General features: G+C 52.9%; 8 protein-coding genes across 8 annotated transcripts; 4 read left to right on the top strand and 4 right to left on the bottom strand.

Annotated features, from left to right (window-relative positions):
- Positions 1 to 1,825, bottom strand: BDZ83DRAFT_633233 (uncharacterized protein). Its single transcript, XM_060509018.1, has one exon. It carries the CDS (start codon positions 1,457 to 1,459, stop codon positions 83 to 85), a length of 1,377 nt encoding a protein of 458 aa, XP_060361062.1. The 5' UTR covers positions 1,460 to 1,825; the 3' UTR covers positions 1 to 82.
- On the bottom strand, positions 1,727 to 3,561 carry BDZ83DRAFT_21450 (uncharacterized protein). Its single transcript, XM_060501731.1, has one exon. It carries the CDS (start codon positions 3,464 to 3,466, stop codon positions 1,994 to 1,996), a length of 1,473 nt encoding a protein of 490 aa, XP_060361063.1. The 5' UTR covers positions 3,467 to 3,561; the 3' UTR covers positions 1,727 to 1,993.
- Positions 3,562 to 4,072: 511 nt separating this feature from the next.
- BDZ83DRAFT_586254 (uncharacterized protein) lies at positions 4,073 to 5,506 on the bottom strand (the record flags this gene model as incomplete). Its single annotated transcript, XM_060505929.1, has 1 exon — positions 4,073 to 5,506. The coding sequence occupies one exon, from the start codon at positions 5,504 to 5,506 to the stop codon at positions 4,073 to 4,075; it is 1,434 nt and encodes a 477-aa protein (XP_060361064.1).
- A 1,934-nt stretch (positions 5,507 to 7,440) lies between these two features.
- On the bottom strand, positions 7,441 to 9,097 carry BDZ83DRAFT_586267 (uncharacterized protein; the record flags this gene model as incomplete). Its single annotated transcript, XM_060505931.1, has 4 exons — positions 7,441 to 8,186; positions 8,246 to 8,321; positions 8,394 to 8,556; positions 8,616 to 9,097. 4 exons carry the CDS (start codon positions 9,095 to 9,097, stop codon positions 7,441 to 7,443), a joined length of 1,467 nt encoding a protein of 488 aa, XP_060361065.1.
- A 1,825-nt stretch (positions 9,098 to 10,922) lies between these two features.
- On the top strand, positions 10,923 to 13,079 carry BDZ83DRAFT_21519 (RIO1 family protein). The gene has a single exon (XM_060501732.1). The coding sequence runs from the start codon at positions 11,213 to 11,215 to the stop codon at positions 12,791 to 12,793; it is 1,581 nt and encodes a 526-aa protein (XP_060361066.1). The 5' UTR covers positions 10,923 to 11,212; the 3' UTR covers positions 12,794 to 13,079.
- A 637-nt stretch (positions 13,080 to 13,716) lies between these two features.
- Positions 13,717 to 14,816, top strand: BDZ83DRAFT_562321 (uncharacterized protein; the record flags this gene model as incomplete). Its single annotated transcript, XM_060503577.1, has 2 exons — positions 13,717 to 13,904; positions 13,997 to 14,816. Coding segments are annotated over 2 exons (1,008 nt in total), but the record flags the coding sequence as incomplete, so codon positions are not given.
- Positions 14,817 to 15,587: 771 nt separating this feature from the next.
- BDZ83DRAFT_586148 (uncharacterized protein) lies at positions 15,588 to 16,930 on the top strand (the record flags this gene model as incomplete). The annotated part of the gene is made up of 2 exons (XM_060505919.1): positions 15,588 to 16,195; positions 16,297 to 16,930. 2 exons carry the CDS (start codon positions 15,588 to 15,590, stop codon positions 16,928 to 16,930), a joined length of 1,242 nt encoding a protein of 413 aa, XP_060361068.1.
- Positions 16,931 to 17,817: 887 nt separating this feature from the next.
- Positions 17,818 to 19,058, top strand: BDZ83DRAFT_586255 (P-loop containing nucleoside triphosphate hydrolase protein; the record flags this gene model as incomplete). Its single annotated transcript, XM_060505930.1, has 2 exons — positions 17,818 to 18,496; positions 18,787 to 19,058. 2 exons carry the CDS (start codon positions 17,818 to 17,820, stop codon positions 19,056 to 19,058), a joined length of 951 nt encoding a protein of 316 aa, XP_060361069.1.
- Positions 19,059 to 19,277: the final 219 nt, after the last annotated feature.

Here is a 19,277-nt window from a genome sequence, read left to right on the forward strand (position 1 = left end):
GGAAGCGAATTTGTGAGTCTTTGAGTTAGTTGAAAGCAGTTTCGATCCAGATTGGCAAGTTGGTAGGTCAGGTATCAGTTATCTAATTGTCCTCATCGCCGCCAAACTGAATGCTTGCCGAGTCTTGAAACTTGACTCCCTGAGCCGCGAAGCTTTCCATCAGGTATTGCGCTTTATCCTGTGGCAGTGCCCTTCCATGTCGCAGTCCACACTGCAGGACTCCCAGCTCCGGCAGAATTTCCGATATCCTCTTCCGCAATGCTTCCAAATCTTCATAAAATGGGCCATTCTTCAAACCCGTCAATGTGAGCTTTTTGAGGCTACGGGGGAGAAGCCTTGCGAGAGCCTGAACTTTCACAGGATCATAAGCCTGTGATCCATGTAAGAAATCGCCTCTACCCCAGAAACACATCCCGTCAAAATCGAGATCCTCTAGTTTATTGAGCCCCTGAGTCGAGGTAAGAAGACCATGGAGCGGGGTATGAGAGTCCTGGCTTGACTCATTACAGTCCCAAGAATTGAATCGCAGTGTCAGCTCTGTGATCCCCAGATTGTGAGCGTAGAGGGCATCTACCACCTCTTGGGGTCGGCATAGCTGAGATGTGCTCCCGGTGCGCGTCGAGCGGTGGCTTGATGTGAACCAGAACTTCTTGAGACCAGGAAAACCGCTCAGAAGCTTTTTGAGCTCGGCAGCAGTCAAGTCTACTTTGGTTAAGATCGAGACCCTGACGCTTTTGAATTGAATCCCGGATTCAAGTCCCCAAACGGAACTCAGCCAGAGGCTGTCTAGAGCCGGAGCAGCCTCTGCCAATGATTGCACCAGATCCGCCGAGCCGCTCAACTCGATGTAAGCATCTACCAGATTGGGCAGCAGCGGAACCCTGAAGTAGGTTTTGACCGCCTCGTCAAGCGTTTTCAATGCGCTTGGGCTGCCGTGTACATTGTACTCCAAACTTCGGAGGTTGGGGGTATGGGCAATAAGCATTTCTGTCATGAAATTGCTCAAGGCGTTCCAAATTCCACGATTGAGACCAAACTGCATGTCTGGCAACTTTTCAGAATTCCGCCACTGTTTTAGAACCCGATCAAGACCCCCTGGTGGTGTTATTCCAAAGTCGCAGGTTGCCCGGATGATAATATCGAGGTCTTCCCTGGCTAATAGACATCTTCCACCGAGTAAGCCTTCAATCTCTTTGACCTCGAAGGCAATCTTAGAGTTCGTGATAATCGTTCTTAGAAGGCCTATTCGGCTGTCTATAGCGTTCTCATCGACGACATTTGAAAAAGGAGACGTCACAAAGGACAGTCGCCCGAATATGTATGGGATCGTAATAACCCGAAATCTTCTCGAGGCCAGTGACAGTCTCAATATGTCTGAACCGCCATTTTCCTTCAATTGAACGCAGATTTGGCAAAGAATCTCTGTCGGAAGCTCCTCCAGGGTTCTCGATGTAGTCATTGGGGGCTCGGTGCGGTCAACGGCTTTTTGCGGCTGGGATCTTGAGCTGAGAGATTCGAGACTATTGAGCAAGGCAGCAAAGTCACGGAGGAGGTTCTACGTAAGTACAAAAAGCTCAAGGAGTTTTGAAACTTAGGTGCCAACAGTCGTCCTGTTCTCCAGATAATTCAACAAGTTCGCAGGATCCTCGTGAGCCCACTGCTGCCTATTCGACCCCGCTGCGATGCCTACTTACTAAGAGCCACTCAGCCAATAGTAAGCTCTCATGTCGCACAGTCTATTGGTGAGTCATTCGTGTGAACATTGGCCTCTGTTCATAATGGGTGATTGGTAGTTTGAAGGGCTTTGATACAAGTTAAAGCCGGCTCGGATGATTCTTGAATGCTACTTTAGTTTATGGTATGCTGTTTGTTCAGTTCATCATTGACCGTATTTCCAAAACAAGAATTAGTACGTTTTAGGGGAAATGTCCTGATGCTGCTGATAAGTTCATCTCTTAGTCTTCATGCATCAAATAACTCAATGTTTTCCTTGTTAGCCTAATGCGGAAAGGACCCATTCCTCTTCAGTCATCGCTTCAATGGAGACCGGCAGCCCTCCATCATCCAAGTTAACATATACACATCCGTTTAACCTAGAAACATCGAACTCAAAAGTGACACCAAGTGAAGCAAACTGTTCCCTAACCTTCCGCAGCTGGTCCAGAAGTTCTTGAGACAATGGACCATCAAAACGCAGCTTGTTGTGAACTAGTTGTAATTTGGGGCAGCAATCTGTGAGATGGTGCGCAAGGGCGGGAAGGGCATCTTCAAACGGCCTCGAGCTCTTGTATGTGAGTCGCAAATTCCTTACGGTCCTTGGTAAAAGATTTATGAATATTTGTTTTGTCCCTTCTTCTTGAACCTCGCGTGCCGACTCCTTGCTCGTGTCTTTCCACAAGCACACACTGTCAAGCTGTAAATCGACCAAGGCGGTAAAATGCTTTAGAGAGGTGAGGAGTCCCGAATTGGGCTGATGTTGATCCATGGCGGATGGCTCTCTTCTCCGGTCTGCCCATGTGTTGGAGTTGAACTTCAAAGATAGTCCCTTCAATTGTGATTCAAAGCTCTCCAAAGCGTCAATCACATCTTGCGGAGCACACCTCTCGTCTCTGAGAGAATAGTAATCGTACTCAAAATTCGTCAAAGCGGGACATCCTGTCAATATAGCCCTGAGCTCTGAGCCCGTAAAGTTCGATGAGCTAAGTCGGAGATCCTTGACCCTTTCAAAGTGCAAGCCTTCCATCGGCGCCGTAACACCCTGGATACGAAGGGTTTGAAGATTGGGAGCCATCTCACTCAATGGCCAAATAAAGGTACCGGGCCCGAACAACCGCAAGTGGACGTCTTTCAACAAAGGGAACATGGGCTGGCGGTGGAATGAGGATGAGCCTCGAATTGTCGTTAATATTTGGAGGGCATTCCTGTAAAGGCCTACACTATAGTCGAGTTTGACGAGATTGGGCGTGTGTGCGATGATGAGTTCCGCGAAGAACGCACGCACAGTGACGAGCCGCTGCATATCGTCGTCACTGAGGGCCCAGCCCCGCCTACCCTCGAGAGATGGGTGAGCACCCCCGAGACGGAGTAGTTCCGGGATAGGGACATCGAATTTGGAGGCTGTCTGAAGGATGAAATCCATGTCTTCCTCGTTTATTGCAGGCACGACGCCCCGTGATGATGGACAGTGGACACTAGAAACATGCGCGGCGATCGTTGGCTTGGTGACTATGGTGCGTAGTAAGTTCGCTCGGGTATCGCGAGTTGGACGAGGGCTAGATCTTCGAGGTCGACGTCTCACAGTACTTGTCGTGACGGTGATATGTTTGAATATAATGGGGGCTGAAATTGCCCGCAGATATTTCGAAGCCCGAGAGATTGATAAGAGTCCCGCCTGGTCGTCTCTGAGTGAAGTACAGATCGCAGTCAACACCTCTGGAGGGAGGTTTTCGAGCTTGGTGGCTTGCATACCGCATAAACGCAGTCTTCATACTCATACAAACGTAGTAGAAGTGAGACAGACTAAGACCGTTGATTGAGAATGGTGGCTGTTACTTGGAAGTTCGTGAGAGTGGAAAATGAGCAACCAGCTTGTTGAAGATTGCTGCCTGTTTACCCCACTTTGGTAAGCAGTTAGCCGTAGTTGAACAGATTTAGCTCCCATGTGCAACTCGAAGATGCGATGCAACGCTGATACCTTGTCATCTTATAAGTAAGGTCCTTGGCTCTCTCCAACTGACTGCTACACTCGAGGGCTTTTCGGTAAGGTAGCACAAGCTGGAAGAGCAATATGCATACCTTTCATGCTTTCGCAGCCTTGAATCGACATCCTTGATTGGGACACTCGCTTACTTTAGCAGTCTCTGAGATTTGACCTCCAGACGACGGATGGATTCTTACTTTCGGAGGCAGTCAATAGCTATTTGAATCAAGCGAAACAAGAAAAAAACGTGGTAACTGTTTGATGATCTGATTGTCATTATTAACATGATAGAAACTCGAAGTTGTTAAGAGACTGTTTCCTGACGCCGACTCCGTGTATGTCCGTACCACTCTTCCAAATCTCTAAACTCCATTATTCCCAATCCTTTTCTACTTTCCACGCATCGCTGGGCCTCAGTCCAGCAGCACCAAAATCGCATTCTCGATGGCCCCATTTCCGGCGGAAAGTCTCCCGTCCGGCCTCCGTCATGACGTCTATCCCAATCTGAAATCCAAGGGCGTCATATGAATAAGGCTCTCGCGGATCTCCTCCCCTCTGACCCAACTGCCAAGTATTCCTCTCGCGATCCGCATGCTTATGATTGAACATATCCTGGCTGATTCTGTGCAGCCTCCTGAAAGACGTCAAAGGATCGACAACCGTCGTTGAACCCTCATCCGCGCCATCAGCCGCATCATCCACCGGCGCCCCCGTCTCATCCAATTCCGGAACAGCTTCAGGCACCGGCAGGCTCCGCTTGTCGTCTTCTAGCGGGACCTCGCCTAAAACCTTGCTCTGTGGTGGATTCGGATCCGTGAAGCCAAACCCTTCGGGAACCTCCCCCTCGCGGTACAGGACGCGTAAGTCATCCAGCACTGACGCAACATCCTGGACGATACCCGCCTGCGCCTCTTTGATGCTCCATCCCGCCTCCTCGAGCCGCCAATGCATGTCGCAGTCCGTCATGTAGTACGGGATGAACGTGTCGAAGCCACCGACGTCTTCGTAAGCGCGCGGGTTCACCAGGGCGAGGTGGTCGTATGCGAAGAAGCGTGCGCCCCACTTGTGATCAGATCGCATCGTCTCATTCAGCTCCTTGACGGCCAGCTCGTAGATGGTCTGGTACTCGGGCGTGCCGACCGCACCAGAGATTCCTGGGATTCCTTCCTCGCTGGAGAGGACGAAAGCATCCATGTGGCTCCAGAAGTAGTACGACCACGGCTTCTCCTTTGCAACTGTGATGAAGAAATTTTGGAGCTGCGCAAAGTTGAGCAAGACCGGCGTGCGCATGACGTGGACGCCGAGCATGTGGAGCTGCGTGTAATTGAGATAGAACGGGTTTTGCAGCGACAACCGGCCCCGGGCATTCGAATCGTGAACGCCGGTATTCTCCACGACGTAGATCTGCTCGGCTGGCCATCCAGCGGTGATGTATCCGACAACTGTCTGCAGCAGCATCGGCCAACTCCGCGTGAAGCCAATCATCAATGGCGGCGCGGTCGTCAAGGAGTATTTGTGGTAGACATTAGGCTTTTCGGGTCTATTCCATGATGGCACCGGCGGCGGCATGCCCGAAGAGAGAAGCGGGAAAGGGTCTTTGATGGGTGGTGGTGTCCATGTCGGCTGCGGCTTGTATTTGGGTTTCGGAGTCGGTGTCGATGTCAGGCTGTTGATCTTGGGTGGTTTCGCATCGGCCACCTTCTCAATGACTGTGTACCCGAACTCGGTTTGGACGAAGAATAGTAGGAGGCAGATTGCCAACAAGAAGTAGACGATGGGGACATTCCGACTTGATCTTGGACCCATCATTGAGAGCATCCGAGGAGCTGGCATCGACAACATCGTGTGTTTGTGGTGATGCGCTATCCAGGGTGATGAATCCGATGTGAAGAAAGGGCGAAATTCGAATCGCCGTGGCGAAATCTAACGACCGTTGGGCGTTTGGTGGGAAGCGGGCGAGACGGGTCGAACTCGCAGCTAGTTGCTCTAGTGTCTCGTAAGACACGAAGGGTGACGTGTTCGCGTTGCCCAAGATAAGTGATACGAAATGGACGGATATACGGCAACAAAGGCGTTGCGCCTCATTCGCTGGTTGAAAACAAAAAAGCAGAGACGTTCCCGTTTGTGGTTGGTGACGTCGGTCTGAGGGCCTGGTCTGTTTGACGTCGTGATACTTTTGTGTAAGGGAGCAATGCGGTTTTCCTCCCCGACTTCGTACACGTCGGTTCCACAATGCCTTGTTTGCGTTACACGCTGGTTCGGGTCTCTCATCAGAGAATCAACAAGTTGGTAGGGGATTTCGCTTGCGTTGGGGCAAATTGAATGCCGCTATCCGCTTTACTTTTGGAGGATTGAAAACATATATGTGGTGAACCTGACGTGGGGTGCCGTCATGCATAGAGTTGGGATAGCATGGTCGAGGACGGCGTCTTTGAGAAGTATGGGACGAGAGAAGCCAGAAGCGAATTAGATAATAACGCCTGACATTATCAAACAGAAAATTGGAAAGAAAGACTTCCTTTGTCTGATGAGTGGACGGAAAACGGAAACCAACAGAACCACCCCCTTCTCGGCAAAGATTTCAAAGGAAATGCTCCGGGCGATAAGCAAACAGACTTTTAAGTGGAGGAGAGCATGCGTTGAACGGAGTTTGGGAGAATGTTTGTAGACGTCACCGCCACACAAACAATACCTACCCACACCAACACTCATCACTTCCAACGCCAACGCTAAGCTCCAACACCAAAACTAGACTGCTAGCGGAGAGCTAACATCAGATGTTTCAGAACACCAGAGCCACGCGTTTCCCTTCCCCCCAAAGCCTCGGGGTTGGACCTTGGCGGGTGACGCTTTGACGGGCCCGATCGACCGACGACGGGGCACCTCCCCCCCCCCCCCCAAAGCTCCAGGCTACGACGATGAAAGGGGCTCTCGGCGGGGACCCGAAGTGGGAGGACGGACGGCTCTCGTGGGCGCTACCGTCTAATCTTAGAAAAGCTTGTTTTCGATCGTCACTAGGTTGTTCCTCGTCGAGAAGAGTGGACGGGGTGAATGTCGGGCCATGAACGGTAGTCCTAGGTTTCGCCAGACGATTGGGAAGCTTGGTTGGTTGGATTGAACCTATGCACACTTTTTTCCTTTCTTTTTTCTAGAGTTTGAGATTGTAACGAGTGGCTTTCTTTTTCGAGAAGGGTTCTTGTCTGGTCTGTCGCACTCACTGGACTCACGAGAACGAGGCGATTTTGAGGCGGAGGAGAGTTAACTGAGACTTCTGTAAGTCGAGGCATCAGCTCCATGCAGATCATTGCGAATCCTGACTCGGGACAGAGTATCTCTATATAGTGGGCCAGTCACAACGGAACGCAAATGCAACTCAAATGCAAACCCAGTTATAAAGTATGTTGTTCGCTCTTTACAAAACTCCCGTAGACCCGTTTAGTGATCAGCCGCTGTGGCGCTCGCCACCCGACCTCATTGTTTAAACTCATGGTTCCAATTTGAGTAGAATACGCCGATGGTAATTGAGGCGGCCTTCTGTTATGGCTGAAAATGAAAGAAAAAAAAGATCCCTTATATCCCTGGAAAGAAGAAACTTTAGGTTGGATGTTTAATAGAGAGGCAAGACATCCGAATACTTACGTCCAACGCCAACAGGGTGTCATCAGTGTTCAGTCATAGGTAAGGAGAAGCTGAGGGGTATCAAATCTATTAAGAGTCAAACAGTCGCTAAAAGAATTCTACTATTCGTACATGTAGCAAAGCGGCGCCCCAGAAACCGTGTTCATCAGGTTCTTGATCTTTACTGGCGAGTTGAGGGGCGTGAGGTCAATATCATCCTCAACACTGCCCTCGGGGCTCTTTGGATTATCCTGCAGCGTCATCGTGCCGAATACTCCCTGACGGTTCTTGAAGTCAAGGTTCTGCCAGATCCAGTATACACGGTCGACCTGGGCTTGATGGACCCAGAATGCCGGGTCACCGGGTGCGATGAGGCCATCCGCCCCAGGATCCCCACCGATGATGAAGTGACCACCGCCGTGGATTCCCAGTGTGTTAGGGAAGAAGCGATCATCTCCTTGTAATAGCGACGAAAAGTTCTTGATGTTGGTCTGTTCAAGAATGAGAGTCGTCGTGTTCCTGAATGAGTTGAACCGCTGGGCCACGTCCTTGTTCAAGTCCCGCTTCAGACATCTGGGCAGGTCTTGGAGGGGATCTGTGACGTTGAAGGGCTTCGTGATGCCGTATTGCGCGAGCGCGGCGGGACCAATGTGGACGGTCATGTTCTGGAAGGGGCCTGATTTGATGCAACCACCTCCGGTCCCGGGTTTGAGTTTGATGGTGTTGTTTGAGAAGGGCTGACGTAGCTGCAGGCCATCGTGGGGGATGAACTCGCCATCGCTTCCTAGTGAGAGTTCGGTGCCGTCAAAGAGAGGTGAGGCGGCTGGGTTATTTACATCGAGTCCCCATTCCCAGTATGGGAGAGCACCTATCAAAGTGAGCCTCGCGAACGTTGTCATGGCTAGGTACATATCTCGAAGGGATTACCTTTGTATCTACATTGTGTACGCAATCTTTGCTCGAAGCTAGCCAAGTAATAACGATGCCATGCAAAGAATGAGGCCTAGGGTGATCGTCAGCATGCCAATCACAAGGTAGATACTATTATGTGCCTCGTATCATGGCAAAGGCTCACTGTAAGATGTGTGTTGCGGAAGCTGGTGTAGTGAACAGCTACAAAATCGTCGTAAAGAGACTTCGCCATCGGCACTCTCTTGGGGTCTGATATGACCGGCTCGTTCATAATGCATTGCACGGCAGTAATGAAAGATTTTCTTTCCGTGACAGTCAACTTCCGCCTGTCAAGGGATTAGCAGCCGCCTCTGGGAACCCACGAGGACGAAGTTCTTTTACTCACCATTCTTTCCTCATCAATACGCCTTCTCCCTGGCACAACCTCGTACCATTGGTCGTAATGTTGGATATTGGATGTTTCTGTGGGACGTTGATCCTTCGCACATTCTCGAGTGCCCTCTTGTTCAGTTTGGCCAGCGCCGTTCCATTATTAATCTCCTCCTCTGTGAACTCGGGCTTTGCCTTTGGTGGATTCGGCTTCGGCTTAGGCGCTGGCGGTGCGATGGGCACTGGTGCGGGGGGTACTTTTGGTATTGAAGTTGGCTTTACCGTTGGCTTCGGCTTGGGACCTGGTGGTGCTATCGGAACAGGCGTTGGAGGAGGCCTTGGTCTGGGCCCTTGAGATATGGATGGTCTCGGTATTGGGGCCGGCGGCGGGGCTAACGTGTCCGGTTTCTTCTTATGATGAGCGTTCCCGGGCGTAGTGAGTGTAAGAAGGACGACGATAACCCCAAACAGCCAGGCCCAACGCTTGCAGGAAGTCATCACGCCTGGCGACTCAGCTAGGAGGATACTGACTGATGCTAAGCAAAATTCACCGCAAATGAAAGATGATGGAATCAAAAACACATCACGAACCAGTTCCTTAGAGGTAAGAGACAAAATTTTGGGGCAGGGAAGGTTGACGATATAAGAAGACAAGAGCGCAGATCCTGGCCATCGGCTAGTTTCAACCAGCAGAGTCTAGGCAAAGTATAGGGAACTACCTCATTGCGATGAGACAGAGGTTATTTGTGCATGGATGGGTAGGCTGACCCCGTCTTAGCCTGAGAACTATTGCCTATGATCTGGTGAACGGGTGTCATTGGCTGTGCGTAGCGTTGGGAGACTTGGTTGGCAAACGTTATAATAACCTTTTTGCTCCCCGCACAAGGGCCGTGCCTGGAGATGATCGCTTCGTCGGCGGCACCAACGCCCTGGTACCATCTCGCTTGCCTGTTGACAGCTGCCGGTAGTGCATAGTGACTATCGGCAGAGGGGAACGGCATGGGTTCGATCGGCACACTTCTCGGCCGCGCTGGTTCCCGAAGGGATGAATGGTGAAGGGGCTGAACTTCTGAAAGCTGAGCTACAAAGCCAGCTGTGAGCTTGACTTTTTCAGTGTTCATCGTAGCTTTGAATTCATAATAGCAGCTTGAAATCAGTCCCCAGATAGTTACAGCAGCTGAAATGAAGCTGACGGCGAAGTGTGCGAGCAGAGCTGTCTTGACGCCTGCCTTGGGTAAACTAAGTTGGGGCCAGAGACTGTTCTGGATTTGCGCACAACATATTTCGGCAACCCGAGATGACATGCCCCACACTAGAAGAGCGCCGTTTCCCGCGAGACTTGACGTATTGGCGAGAGTTTGTGCCCAAGCAATTGAGAGGTTCGGGCGACAAATCTAAATGCCTCTCAGACTGCTTGAGCGAGCTCATGATCTTGCAGAATTCAGCGGAAGAACAAAGTTGTTGTGACTAGAACAGTAGACCGCATCAGCCGGTGACGGCAGGACGGCAGTGCCATATGTAAAGTGGGATGATGAAGCCCCAAGCGCAAACAGATGCCCAGAGCGTTGGAATGATGGACGAACCCCAACGAGGTTGCGAGAAATCATGCCCGGCTGAGGTATAGAAGACGGGATATTTTGGATAGTTCATCAGCCCCTACCTAGCAGAACGCGAAGACAGAGAGCCGTGGAGGGATTGGTAGAGTTTCTAGGATGATGATGTATTATGTCCCGAACTAGCCTGGATTGCACGGTGGACCGCCCGCCTCGGTCTCTTTAATGAAAGCAGACGTCTTCGTATCGTAGAATCAGACGCAATTAATGAAGCAAACACGAGAGATTTACGCGTCCAAGGTTCTCATAACAGCTTTTCTAGACTAGACGGTGCGGCCGAGACCTGAGAAACCACACCCGAGGCCACATCTCGGAACCCCGTTGGCTTGTTCGTGGACCGAGGCGGCCACTTGTGCATGCCGCGGCAGACGCAACCTCAAGACGATCCTTGATGAGATGCGTTGTATGCATGTTGCATGTTGCATGGGTAGTAAGACACTTTACCGAAACGAGGCGATGCCGGGGTGGAGTTGGGCGTCCATTTCTCAGCTCGCGATATGTTGTCTTGTCACGAGTTGAAGTTGGCGGTCAGCGCCTGAGGTCCACGGGTGTCTTACCACTCCCCCCGGAGAATTAACGGAAGGTGCAGGTATTCGTACCTGACTTGGAAAGCACGCCAATTGGACCCACTCGTCGGATGCGGCGCGAGCTTCGCCTATTTCTTTAGCGAGCGTGTTTTTAGTGCTCAGCTTTCCAAATTTCCAGCGGTGATTCACCTTGATTCACTGAGAAACCGCAGTCACTCGCCGTGGTGTTGACTCATCATTGGGCACGGACCCCAATTGCCCCCCAAAAATGAGTCCAACGACCCCGCCACGCCCGCCACCGCTGATAAGATAAAAAATTCGAAAATCCCGGGCGACGATGGAGGGGCAGAGGGCTACTCAACGTCCACGCTCTAAGCAACCTACTGTTTCTACCTTGAATAGCCTCGTGCCAACACCAAGCCACAGACAAGCTACATCACGAGCACCGCCAATCCAAAGGAGAAGCGCTCACTATGGCTTCCAACGAGTCTCCCGCTGCTCCCCATGAGCCCCCCTATACATACCGCCCCAACCAGGGCTACGAACAGACCGAAGACATCCCCGCCGAGCTGAGAACCGTGCCACACGATGCCGCAGGCCAGGAAGAAGACGATGACGACTTGGAGGACGTCTTTGGCGAGGATGAAGAGATTGACGACGAGGACTGGACTGCCGATTCTGGCGATCTGACAAAGTCCTACAACCGCCAGCGCATGTTCAACAGCAACGACAATGCCGTCCCTCGTTCCAATGTCCAAAGACCGACCGCCAATACCAAGTCGAGCGTCGACGACCAGATCACAGCACTCTCCAAGCATGCTGCCAAGATCAGATTGGATAGCGTCAAGGATACCGATGAGAAGAGCAAGGACAAGGCGGATCGTGCGACAAGTGAGCAGGTTCTGGATCAGCGTACGCGCATGATCCTGCTGCAGATGATCAACCGCGGCATCGTCAGTGAAATTCACGGTGCCATCAGCACTGGAAAAGAGGCCAACGTCTACCACGCCATTTTGCATCCCGAGGGAGACGGTCCCAATGTTCAGCGCGCCATCAAGGTGTACAAGACATCGATTCTCGTTTTCAAAGATCGCGAAAGATACATCGCTGGCGAGCACCGTTTCCAGAAGGGCTTTGACAAGAGCAGCAACAGAAAGATGGTCAAGCTGTGGGCTGAGAAGGAGTTCCGTAACTTGAGGAGAATTCACGCTGCGGGTATCCCGTGCCCAGAACCCATTAGCCTGAAGCTGCACGTTCTGGCCATGGGTTTCCTTGGCGACAAGAAGGGATGGGCGTATCCCCGTCTGAGAGACGCCAACTTGACTGGTGATGACGTCGAAGAGCAGTGGAGGTCACTGTACGTTCAGCTGTTGGGCCTCATGCGCCGGATATATCAGATTTGCAGGCTCGTCCACGCCGATTTGAGCGAGTACAACATCTTGTACAATGCCGGAAAGCTGTACATCATTGATGTATCCCAGAGTGTTGAGCCCGATCACCCGCGGGCGTTGGAGTTCCTGCGCATGGATATCAAGAACGTTGGCGACTTCTTCAGGAGAAAGGGCGTCGATACGCTCAGCGACCGCAGCATCTTTGATTTCATCTCTGCGACGGACGGTCCTGTCGAGGAGCCCGCCCTGGGCGAGGCTATCGAGCAGCTTTACACCAACAGGCCCGCGGACAACGAGGAGGCTGCTGCCGAGCAAGAGGTTGACAACGAGGTTTTCCGGAAACAGTATATTCCCCAGACCCTCGAGCAGGTCTACGACATTGAGAAAGATGCCGCCAAGATCGGGCAGGGTGATGGTGATAAGCTTGTCTACAAGAACCTTTTGGCCGACACTGTCGTCAAGGATGAAGACAATGAAGAGGAAGAGGAGGAGGAGACATCAGAGGACGAGTCAGGCAGCGGAGCTTCTCTGGCTAGTGGCGAAGAGGACGATTCCAAGTTTGACAAGGGCCGGCCTAGGGGGCGCAAGCACGAGGACAAGGAGGAGAAGAAGGCAAGTCACATCGCGTGGTATACGAGGAGTAGCGTTACTAATACAACATAGCAACACAAGCAAGCGGTCAAGGAGGCTAAGCGCGAGAAGCGCAAGGAGAAGATTCCCAAGAGCGTCAAGAAGAAGCTCGTCTCTGCGTCGTCAAGAAAGAAGCATTAATCTGCTGAATCGTGGACGAAAGCAAGCGAGCCGCATGGGCTCCAGCGAGGATAGGTCTGGCGGCGGAGGACATTTCTATGTGTATGCAATCGGGTGATGAAGACTCGATCGGCCACCGACGGGCGGGAATCTGTGTTTTGGCTCTTGCGCCGTAACCGCTCCTCCCCCGTCATCACTGGCTCTAGACTGCTCTTGGAGGTTTCACACGCCTCGAGAGTATCATGATGATCAAGGAGAGCTCTGACGATTGCTACCATTCTGCGGCGGTGTTGGAACTTGGGCATGGAAGAGTATGGGCCGTCCCCGTCGAGCCCTTCCACCTGTGACGACATAGACCGAGCAGAGAATCAAAGGCATTTCTTCGCCATTTCTTCCTTTGAACTTCGTGGTGTGACACTCTGCTCCTTCCTCGATATGTCTCTTTTCCTCTACCCAAGGTAGGGCGGGTGCCTACCTGCCTCGTATGGTACTAGAGTACGTACCTGCGAAGGTGAGGAAGGCATGTATTCCCGCCTCCTCGGACCTCATTCCTGCCTTCCGCAACTTCAGGTTCCATGATAGAGGAAGGTGTCAAGGCTTCCCTTACTTGCCTCTTCTTACAGACTCCTTAGGTCTCGCCTCTTTTTCTTCTTCCACAAATTCCTCTAACCCTCCACAGAATCACTCTTCAGACACTCTTTCATCGTCAACTCTGACAATCCGTCATCACTCGCTTTCTCCACCGTCACTAAGACGCTGTCAATTTCCGACCTTCTTTGAGCACAACTACTTCCACTCATTACTCACGACACCTGCCCAGCATGTTGAAGCCCCTGCTCAGTCTGTTGCTGGCTGTCATGGTCGCGGCTCAGGCCAACCATGTCATCTACGGCTTCGAGTATCTTGGATGCGTCAGTGTCACCTCGGATAAGTTCGACGCCTTTGTCGACTTTGGTAAAGGCTACACCCCTGAGCAGTGCCAGTCTGCTTGCACCGGTCGCAACTACGCTGCTACTTTCCCCGAGTAAGTCATCTTCCAGGGCATATGCTTAGACATTCCCTACATTAACATCCCAACTGCACATTGATACTGATGATTGATTTTCTCCGCAATAGTGGTTGTCGTTGTGGCAGCAGCATCCAGATCTTCCCGGTCGTGAACGAGGCTCTCTGCAGCTACCCGTGCAATCGCAACACCGCGCTCGGCCAGTGTGGATTTTTCAATCCACCGACCTGCAGCTATGCCAATGTGTACAAGGCTTGCAACGAGATGTCGCTCCCCTCTGCTCCGTCTCCCGCTGGTCCGGCCTCGACTAGTCCAGATGGCAGTGATCCGGGTTCAGATATCACGTACTCCACCATCCGACTCCCTCCCATCACCCGTACCGTGAAACTGGCTACGAGATCTACCGTCATCATCCAGAGCGTCACACCTGTCAGTAATGGTTTGACAACTTCCTGCACCGTGCTGTCGGGTACTCCCACAAGTCTGGTGCCAGCATCTCCTTCGGCTCCCACAGTCGTCGTCCAGACGGTTGTCGTTCATGTCCCGCCGAAGAGCATCCCTGGACTTCAGAGTTACGGCAGTGTCCAGTCGAATCCTCCCGCGGCTACCGCACCGCCGGCTGCGCCGATGACTGAGATATACACCAACCCTTCCACGCCACCTCAGACGACTCCCAGCGACCCCGGCGCCACCAGCCTGACCCCGTACGACGACCCTCCCGTTGCCGTTTCTCTTCCACGCAATGTCACCGTTGTCGTCGCTACATCGACTCCTGATGGGCCGATGTTCCAGACTCTCATTTTGACGGACGACCCTCCTGCTGCCACCACGACGTCCACTCCAGCCGTCGTGACTCAAAGCCCAGCCCAGCGGCTCGCAGTTTCGGGCATTGGCATCGTCGTTTGGGTTCTGATCGCGATGGGTTTCTGACCACTTACCGCTCATGTGTGAGCACGTACTACAAAGAAGCAACCAGAAATCAAAGGAGGACAGGCGGGATTATTACTTGATTGGAAGATTTTTGGAGGCTGTAAGGCCTGATAATGCCCGACAGCCATTAGTTCAGGGGCGTGATGCTGGGGAAAGTTGCTAGCGTAGTCTCGGGCTCTTGTCATGTCGCAAACATTAAGAGAATCATCTGTGTTGTTCCCGAGGCTGAATTGCCAGTGATATTTTCACAATCGTGAGGTTGAGCCTCAGGTTGCCTTGGTGATTGATTGCTTCTGGATCTGCCTTAATACCTAGCTGAATCCTCCCAGACGCATCTGCGTTCTTGACCTGCGGCCGCTTGCAGTTGCTTCAGTCGCCGGATTCAGGGGTACAGTCCGAACACTGTGCGGAGGCCGCCTGTCTTTCCGCTGGCCGCTCCTTCCCTCCTGATTTTCATACTGTACAAAGGACCCATCTGAGACTGCAGACTGCCTGGGACCTGGCGAAGAGTACGTACCGAGCACCGCCTTATCGCCAAATTCAGGGCAGTCGCACCGATCCGGGACCTTCTCGGAGTCACGCCCGGCGTCCAGATGGTTCATTTGGGCGGTACTTCAAGTCTGCAAGACCACCTGCTGCCTTACCCCCCTCGATTTCCTTACTCCTGCAACGTCTCGTGCTCTTTTTGCTTTCACAGACACAGCAGATAGTCGGGCAAACTGATCAAGCTCTGCGCCGCCATCTGTTCTGCCATTAGGGCGCCCAGCAGCCATGTCGGAACTACCCCTCCAAGTACCAAGCCTGGGTCGCGACACATTACCGCGAGCCATGCCGCGCGACGCGCCTCTCACCGCTCCGGATGCGGACGCAGCCCCGGCCACGTCGATCAAGGGAGACAACCGAGCCGAAGCAACCCCCGACGCCGAGGCCGTCGCCGGGTACCAGATTTCCCTGCCCATTCGGACACGGCAGCCGTCCAGGGAAGCGAAGAAGCGCGTAGACGGCTCTGCGGGGCCGTTCTTCGAGGTCCTCTCATCTGACCTCCGCTACCAGATTTACCAGTTAGCTTTTGGCCGCAAGATTCTACACCTCTACTTACTGTACCGCCGCAGCCTCCAGCCAGATGTGAGATGGCGGAAAGGCCATCAGCCTGTGCCGGCTTGGTACCCTCATTCACCGAGCGTGTCGCCTATGGATCCGCCTTTTGCCGATGCGAGTATGACGCCGCAGTGGTACTGGTGGAGCTGCGTGTGCGGCCCCGAGGACCGGAAGCTCGAGACCAAACTGTCTGATCAGTGTCCTAGGGGGTTCTACCAGACGTGTGGTCCTAAGGAGACATATCTGGGTATACTCCCGTGGCTGCTGACATGTCGAAGAGCGTGAGTCTATTCTCCGCACCCGGGCGAGTTCATCGTGACGCATGAGATTAGACCAACGGTGATTGTGTCACATCAAATGACCGATACTGACTGATTTGCAGCTACGAAGAGACGATACAGGTCTTGTACGCGAGCAACACATTCAAGTTCGAGCAGAGGCTTGAGGCCATGTACTTTCCGTATGCCATCGCTACGCCGCAGCTCAATTGGATCACGTCGCTAGAGATACGCATACCAGACCGTGATGAATCCCTAGTCGACAAGTCGTTAGACAAGTCCCCGCGGCCATCACCTGGAGCACCCACAATCACTGAGCTTCGCGCACTGAGCCCCCGAGATCAGTACCTCAACATCATCAAAAGCATCGCGCCAAACTTCCCTGCCCTTCGGCGGATACACATTTCCTTTGAGGGCTCCGTTCGTAGGGTCCCGGTTCCTCGACCAAATGTGACAACACTTCTCATCTCCACTCTCGGTGAAGTGGACACGGACGAGCTGGAGTCTCTCATCTTGGGCCCCATCGACGCGATGCCAGCGGAGATTGAGAAGCAGGTTCTATTTTATCAATCACTCTATACCGCACTTCTTGCAGCAGAGAGCCAGCAAAGCGAGGGCGAGGTCAAGGAGGTGGAATACTTGCGGAGCGACGGACGCCCTGGATGGACCAAGTTCTGGCGGTCATTGGAGTCAGCAGAGGGGAGCAAGACGGGATATTGGGTTTGCAAGCATGGCTGAAGAGCCGAGACCGAAGGTTGACAGCCTGAAAGGCAGGCTTGTCTCGGTATACGTATAGGCCCCGTCACACTTCACGGTTCGTCTAAGGGTCGCCTCGTTCGGCCGGCGCATCACATTATACCAAGGCATTTTCAAGTTCCAAACAGACGCCTGTCAAGTGGCCCTATCTTCCTATTCAAGCAGAGCTGTCCTGGAAGCAAGCTTTCTATTTCGCAAGCGCTGACGCTCTACGGAGGCATCGGGTGTGGGGAAGGCGAGGGCACCACGGCCGAGCCGTGCGCCGTGCGGAGGCTGTCCTTCATGCTCCTGTGCTTCTCCCCCTCATCCGATACCCATGTTCTCCCCTTCCGCGCCAGCGTTTTGCAAAGTAACCCTCCGTCGTTCTCGGAACTTGTAGGGATGGTTCATGCAATTGCTGGCTCCTTGTTGTAGCAGGAGAAGAAACCAAAAAGTCAGCTCTCCAAACGCTATGACGACACGATGGTCTCCAACAAAACGTTTCCATTGTCTGTGAGCACATGCTCCTTGTTTCCTCTCGGTGGAGTGACCTGACGGGGGGTAGAGAGCTCTCTGCTGTTATATAACGCGGGAGCTGTCGCACGTTTTGACGTCTGCGGCACAAACGTATGCACGCTCGGTTGTGTGCTTCTTTTCGTCTGCAGCTCAGCTCATCTTCGGTCTTCAGAAATCTTGAGACCACCAGCGCCCAAGGATACTCGATATTCGTAGCGAAATACTAGCGGAACGAGACGAAATACCCGCGAGGAACATCGGGTCGAGCAGCGGGAACTGACAACCGACAAACGCGGGACTAAACTAGTGACCGCGGGAGACGGATTTACCGCCAACGAAACGAAACGGAACGAAACAAAGCGTGCCGGGCCGCCATGCATTCGCCAATGTCAAGCCTCGACCATTGGTGGTGGCGCTTCCTGGAAAATCACGTCTACCGCATCCCACCACCGCCTAAGCGCAAGCGCACGCAGCCGATGCAGGTTCTCTGCGTCGGTCCGCCGCGCAGCGCTACCGAGTCCCTGCAGCAAGCTCTGCTTGCGCTCGGGTACGATCATACTTACCACGGCTGGGATATCGTCTACGACGACCCGCCGATTCCTGCCACAGGATGGGTGAAACTGGCTCGGAAGAAGTGGTACGGCGGCGGCGAGTCATCGTCGCCGAAACGCAAAGGGGGGAAAGAGATTGATGACCCATCATCAGAGGGCGACTGCCAGATTACGGCCGAGGAATTTGACGAGCTGTTGGGCCACTGCGTCGCGGTGACAGACGCAGCGGCGAGTTGCTTTGCGGCGGAGATGATCCGGGCATACCCCGAGGCCAAAGTCGTCCTCAACGTGCGGCGGGACCTTGACTCGTGGCACAAGAGCGCGGTCAAGACGCTGGTTCACGTAAACGAGAGCTGGAGCTTCTGGTTGTCGAGTCTGTTGGATCGGGAGGCGTTTTGGGCGTGGCACGTCTATGAGAGGTTCTTGTGGGCCTTGTTCTTCCGGGCGCCAGATGGAGATATGGCGAAGGCGATTAGGAGGAATGGCAAGTGGGTTTATCGTGGTAAGTATTCTTGCTTCTTCTCGTCTTGGCTGCCGCTTTGGTATCGGCTCCACGTTGCTTTTGGGGGGATCAAGCCTTTTGGTCTTTCTTTTTACTATGTTCAAGTCTTTTCTATTCCTTCTTCCAAGCACAAGCCTTTTCTGCACGCGCGTCACAGGAGACTTGTCTGGCCTTGAGTGGATGCTTGTGGTCTGATCTACGAGACCTCCGCCGACAAGACAGACACACGTCTCGCGGCAGGAAAACCTTTTATGGGATGACGGGGACTAACGACATGGAAACACGCATAGAACACTGTGATATGATTCGCGGCTTGGTGCCCCCTGATCGACTTCTTGAGTGGTCAGCTGATGAAGGATGGGAGCCCCTGTGCAAGTTCCTGGGTAAAGAGGTGCCCGATGTGCCGTTCCCCCACGCGAATGCTGTTGGGCCTGGGGGTGGGTGGAAGGCGAGGGAGGAGATGGCGATTAAGAGGTGGATTGAGGGGGTGTTGACGAATTTGATATTGTTGGGGATTTTCTTTGTGGGAGGGTGTGCTGTCTGGATCAAGTATGGGAGGTGAGGATGACATCTTATGCGAAGATAGGTGTTAGAGCAGGCCGGGTCGGAGAGAGTATCATGGTGCATTCCTATAATGCGGAGGATGTGGAACAGGCTACTGGTAGCTGGAGGCGGTTGCAGAATAGTTGCTCTTGAAGTCGCCATGAACTGGGGACAGTCATCGTAGTATGAGATACTAGGTCGTGCCTTAATTAGACGCCATTGTAACATCTTGTCTTGC

The sequence above is a fragment of the Colletotrichum acutatum genome (genome assembly GCF_030867785.1).
Source record: "Colletotrichum acutatum strain CBS 112980 chromosome Unknown BDZ83scaffold_104, whole genome shotgun sequence".
In the NCBI taxonomy this organism is placed as follows: domain Eukaryota; kingdom Fungi; phylum Ascomycota; class Sordariomycetes; order Glomerellales; family Glomerellaceae; genus Colletotrichum; species Colletotrichum acutatum.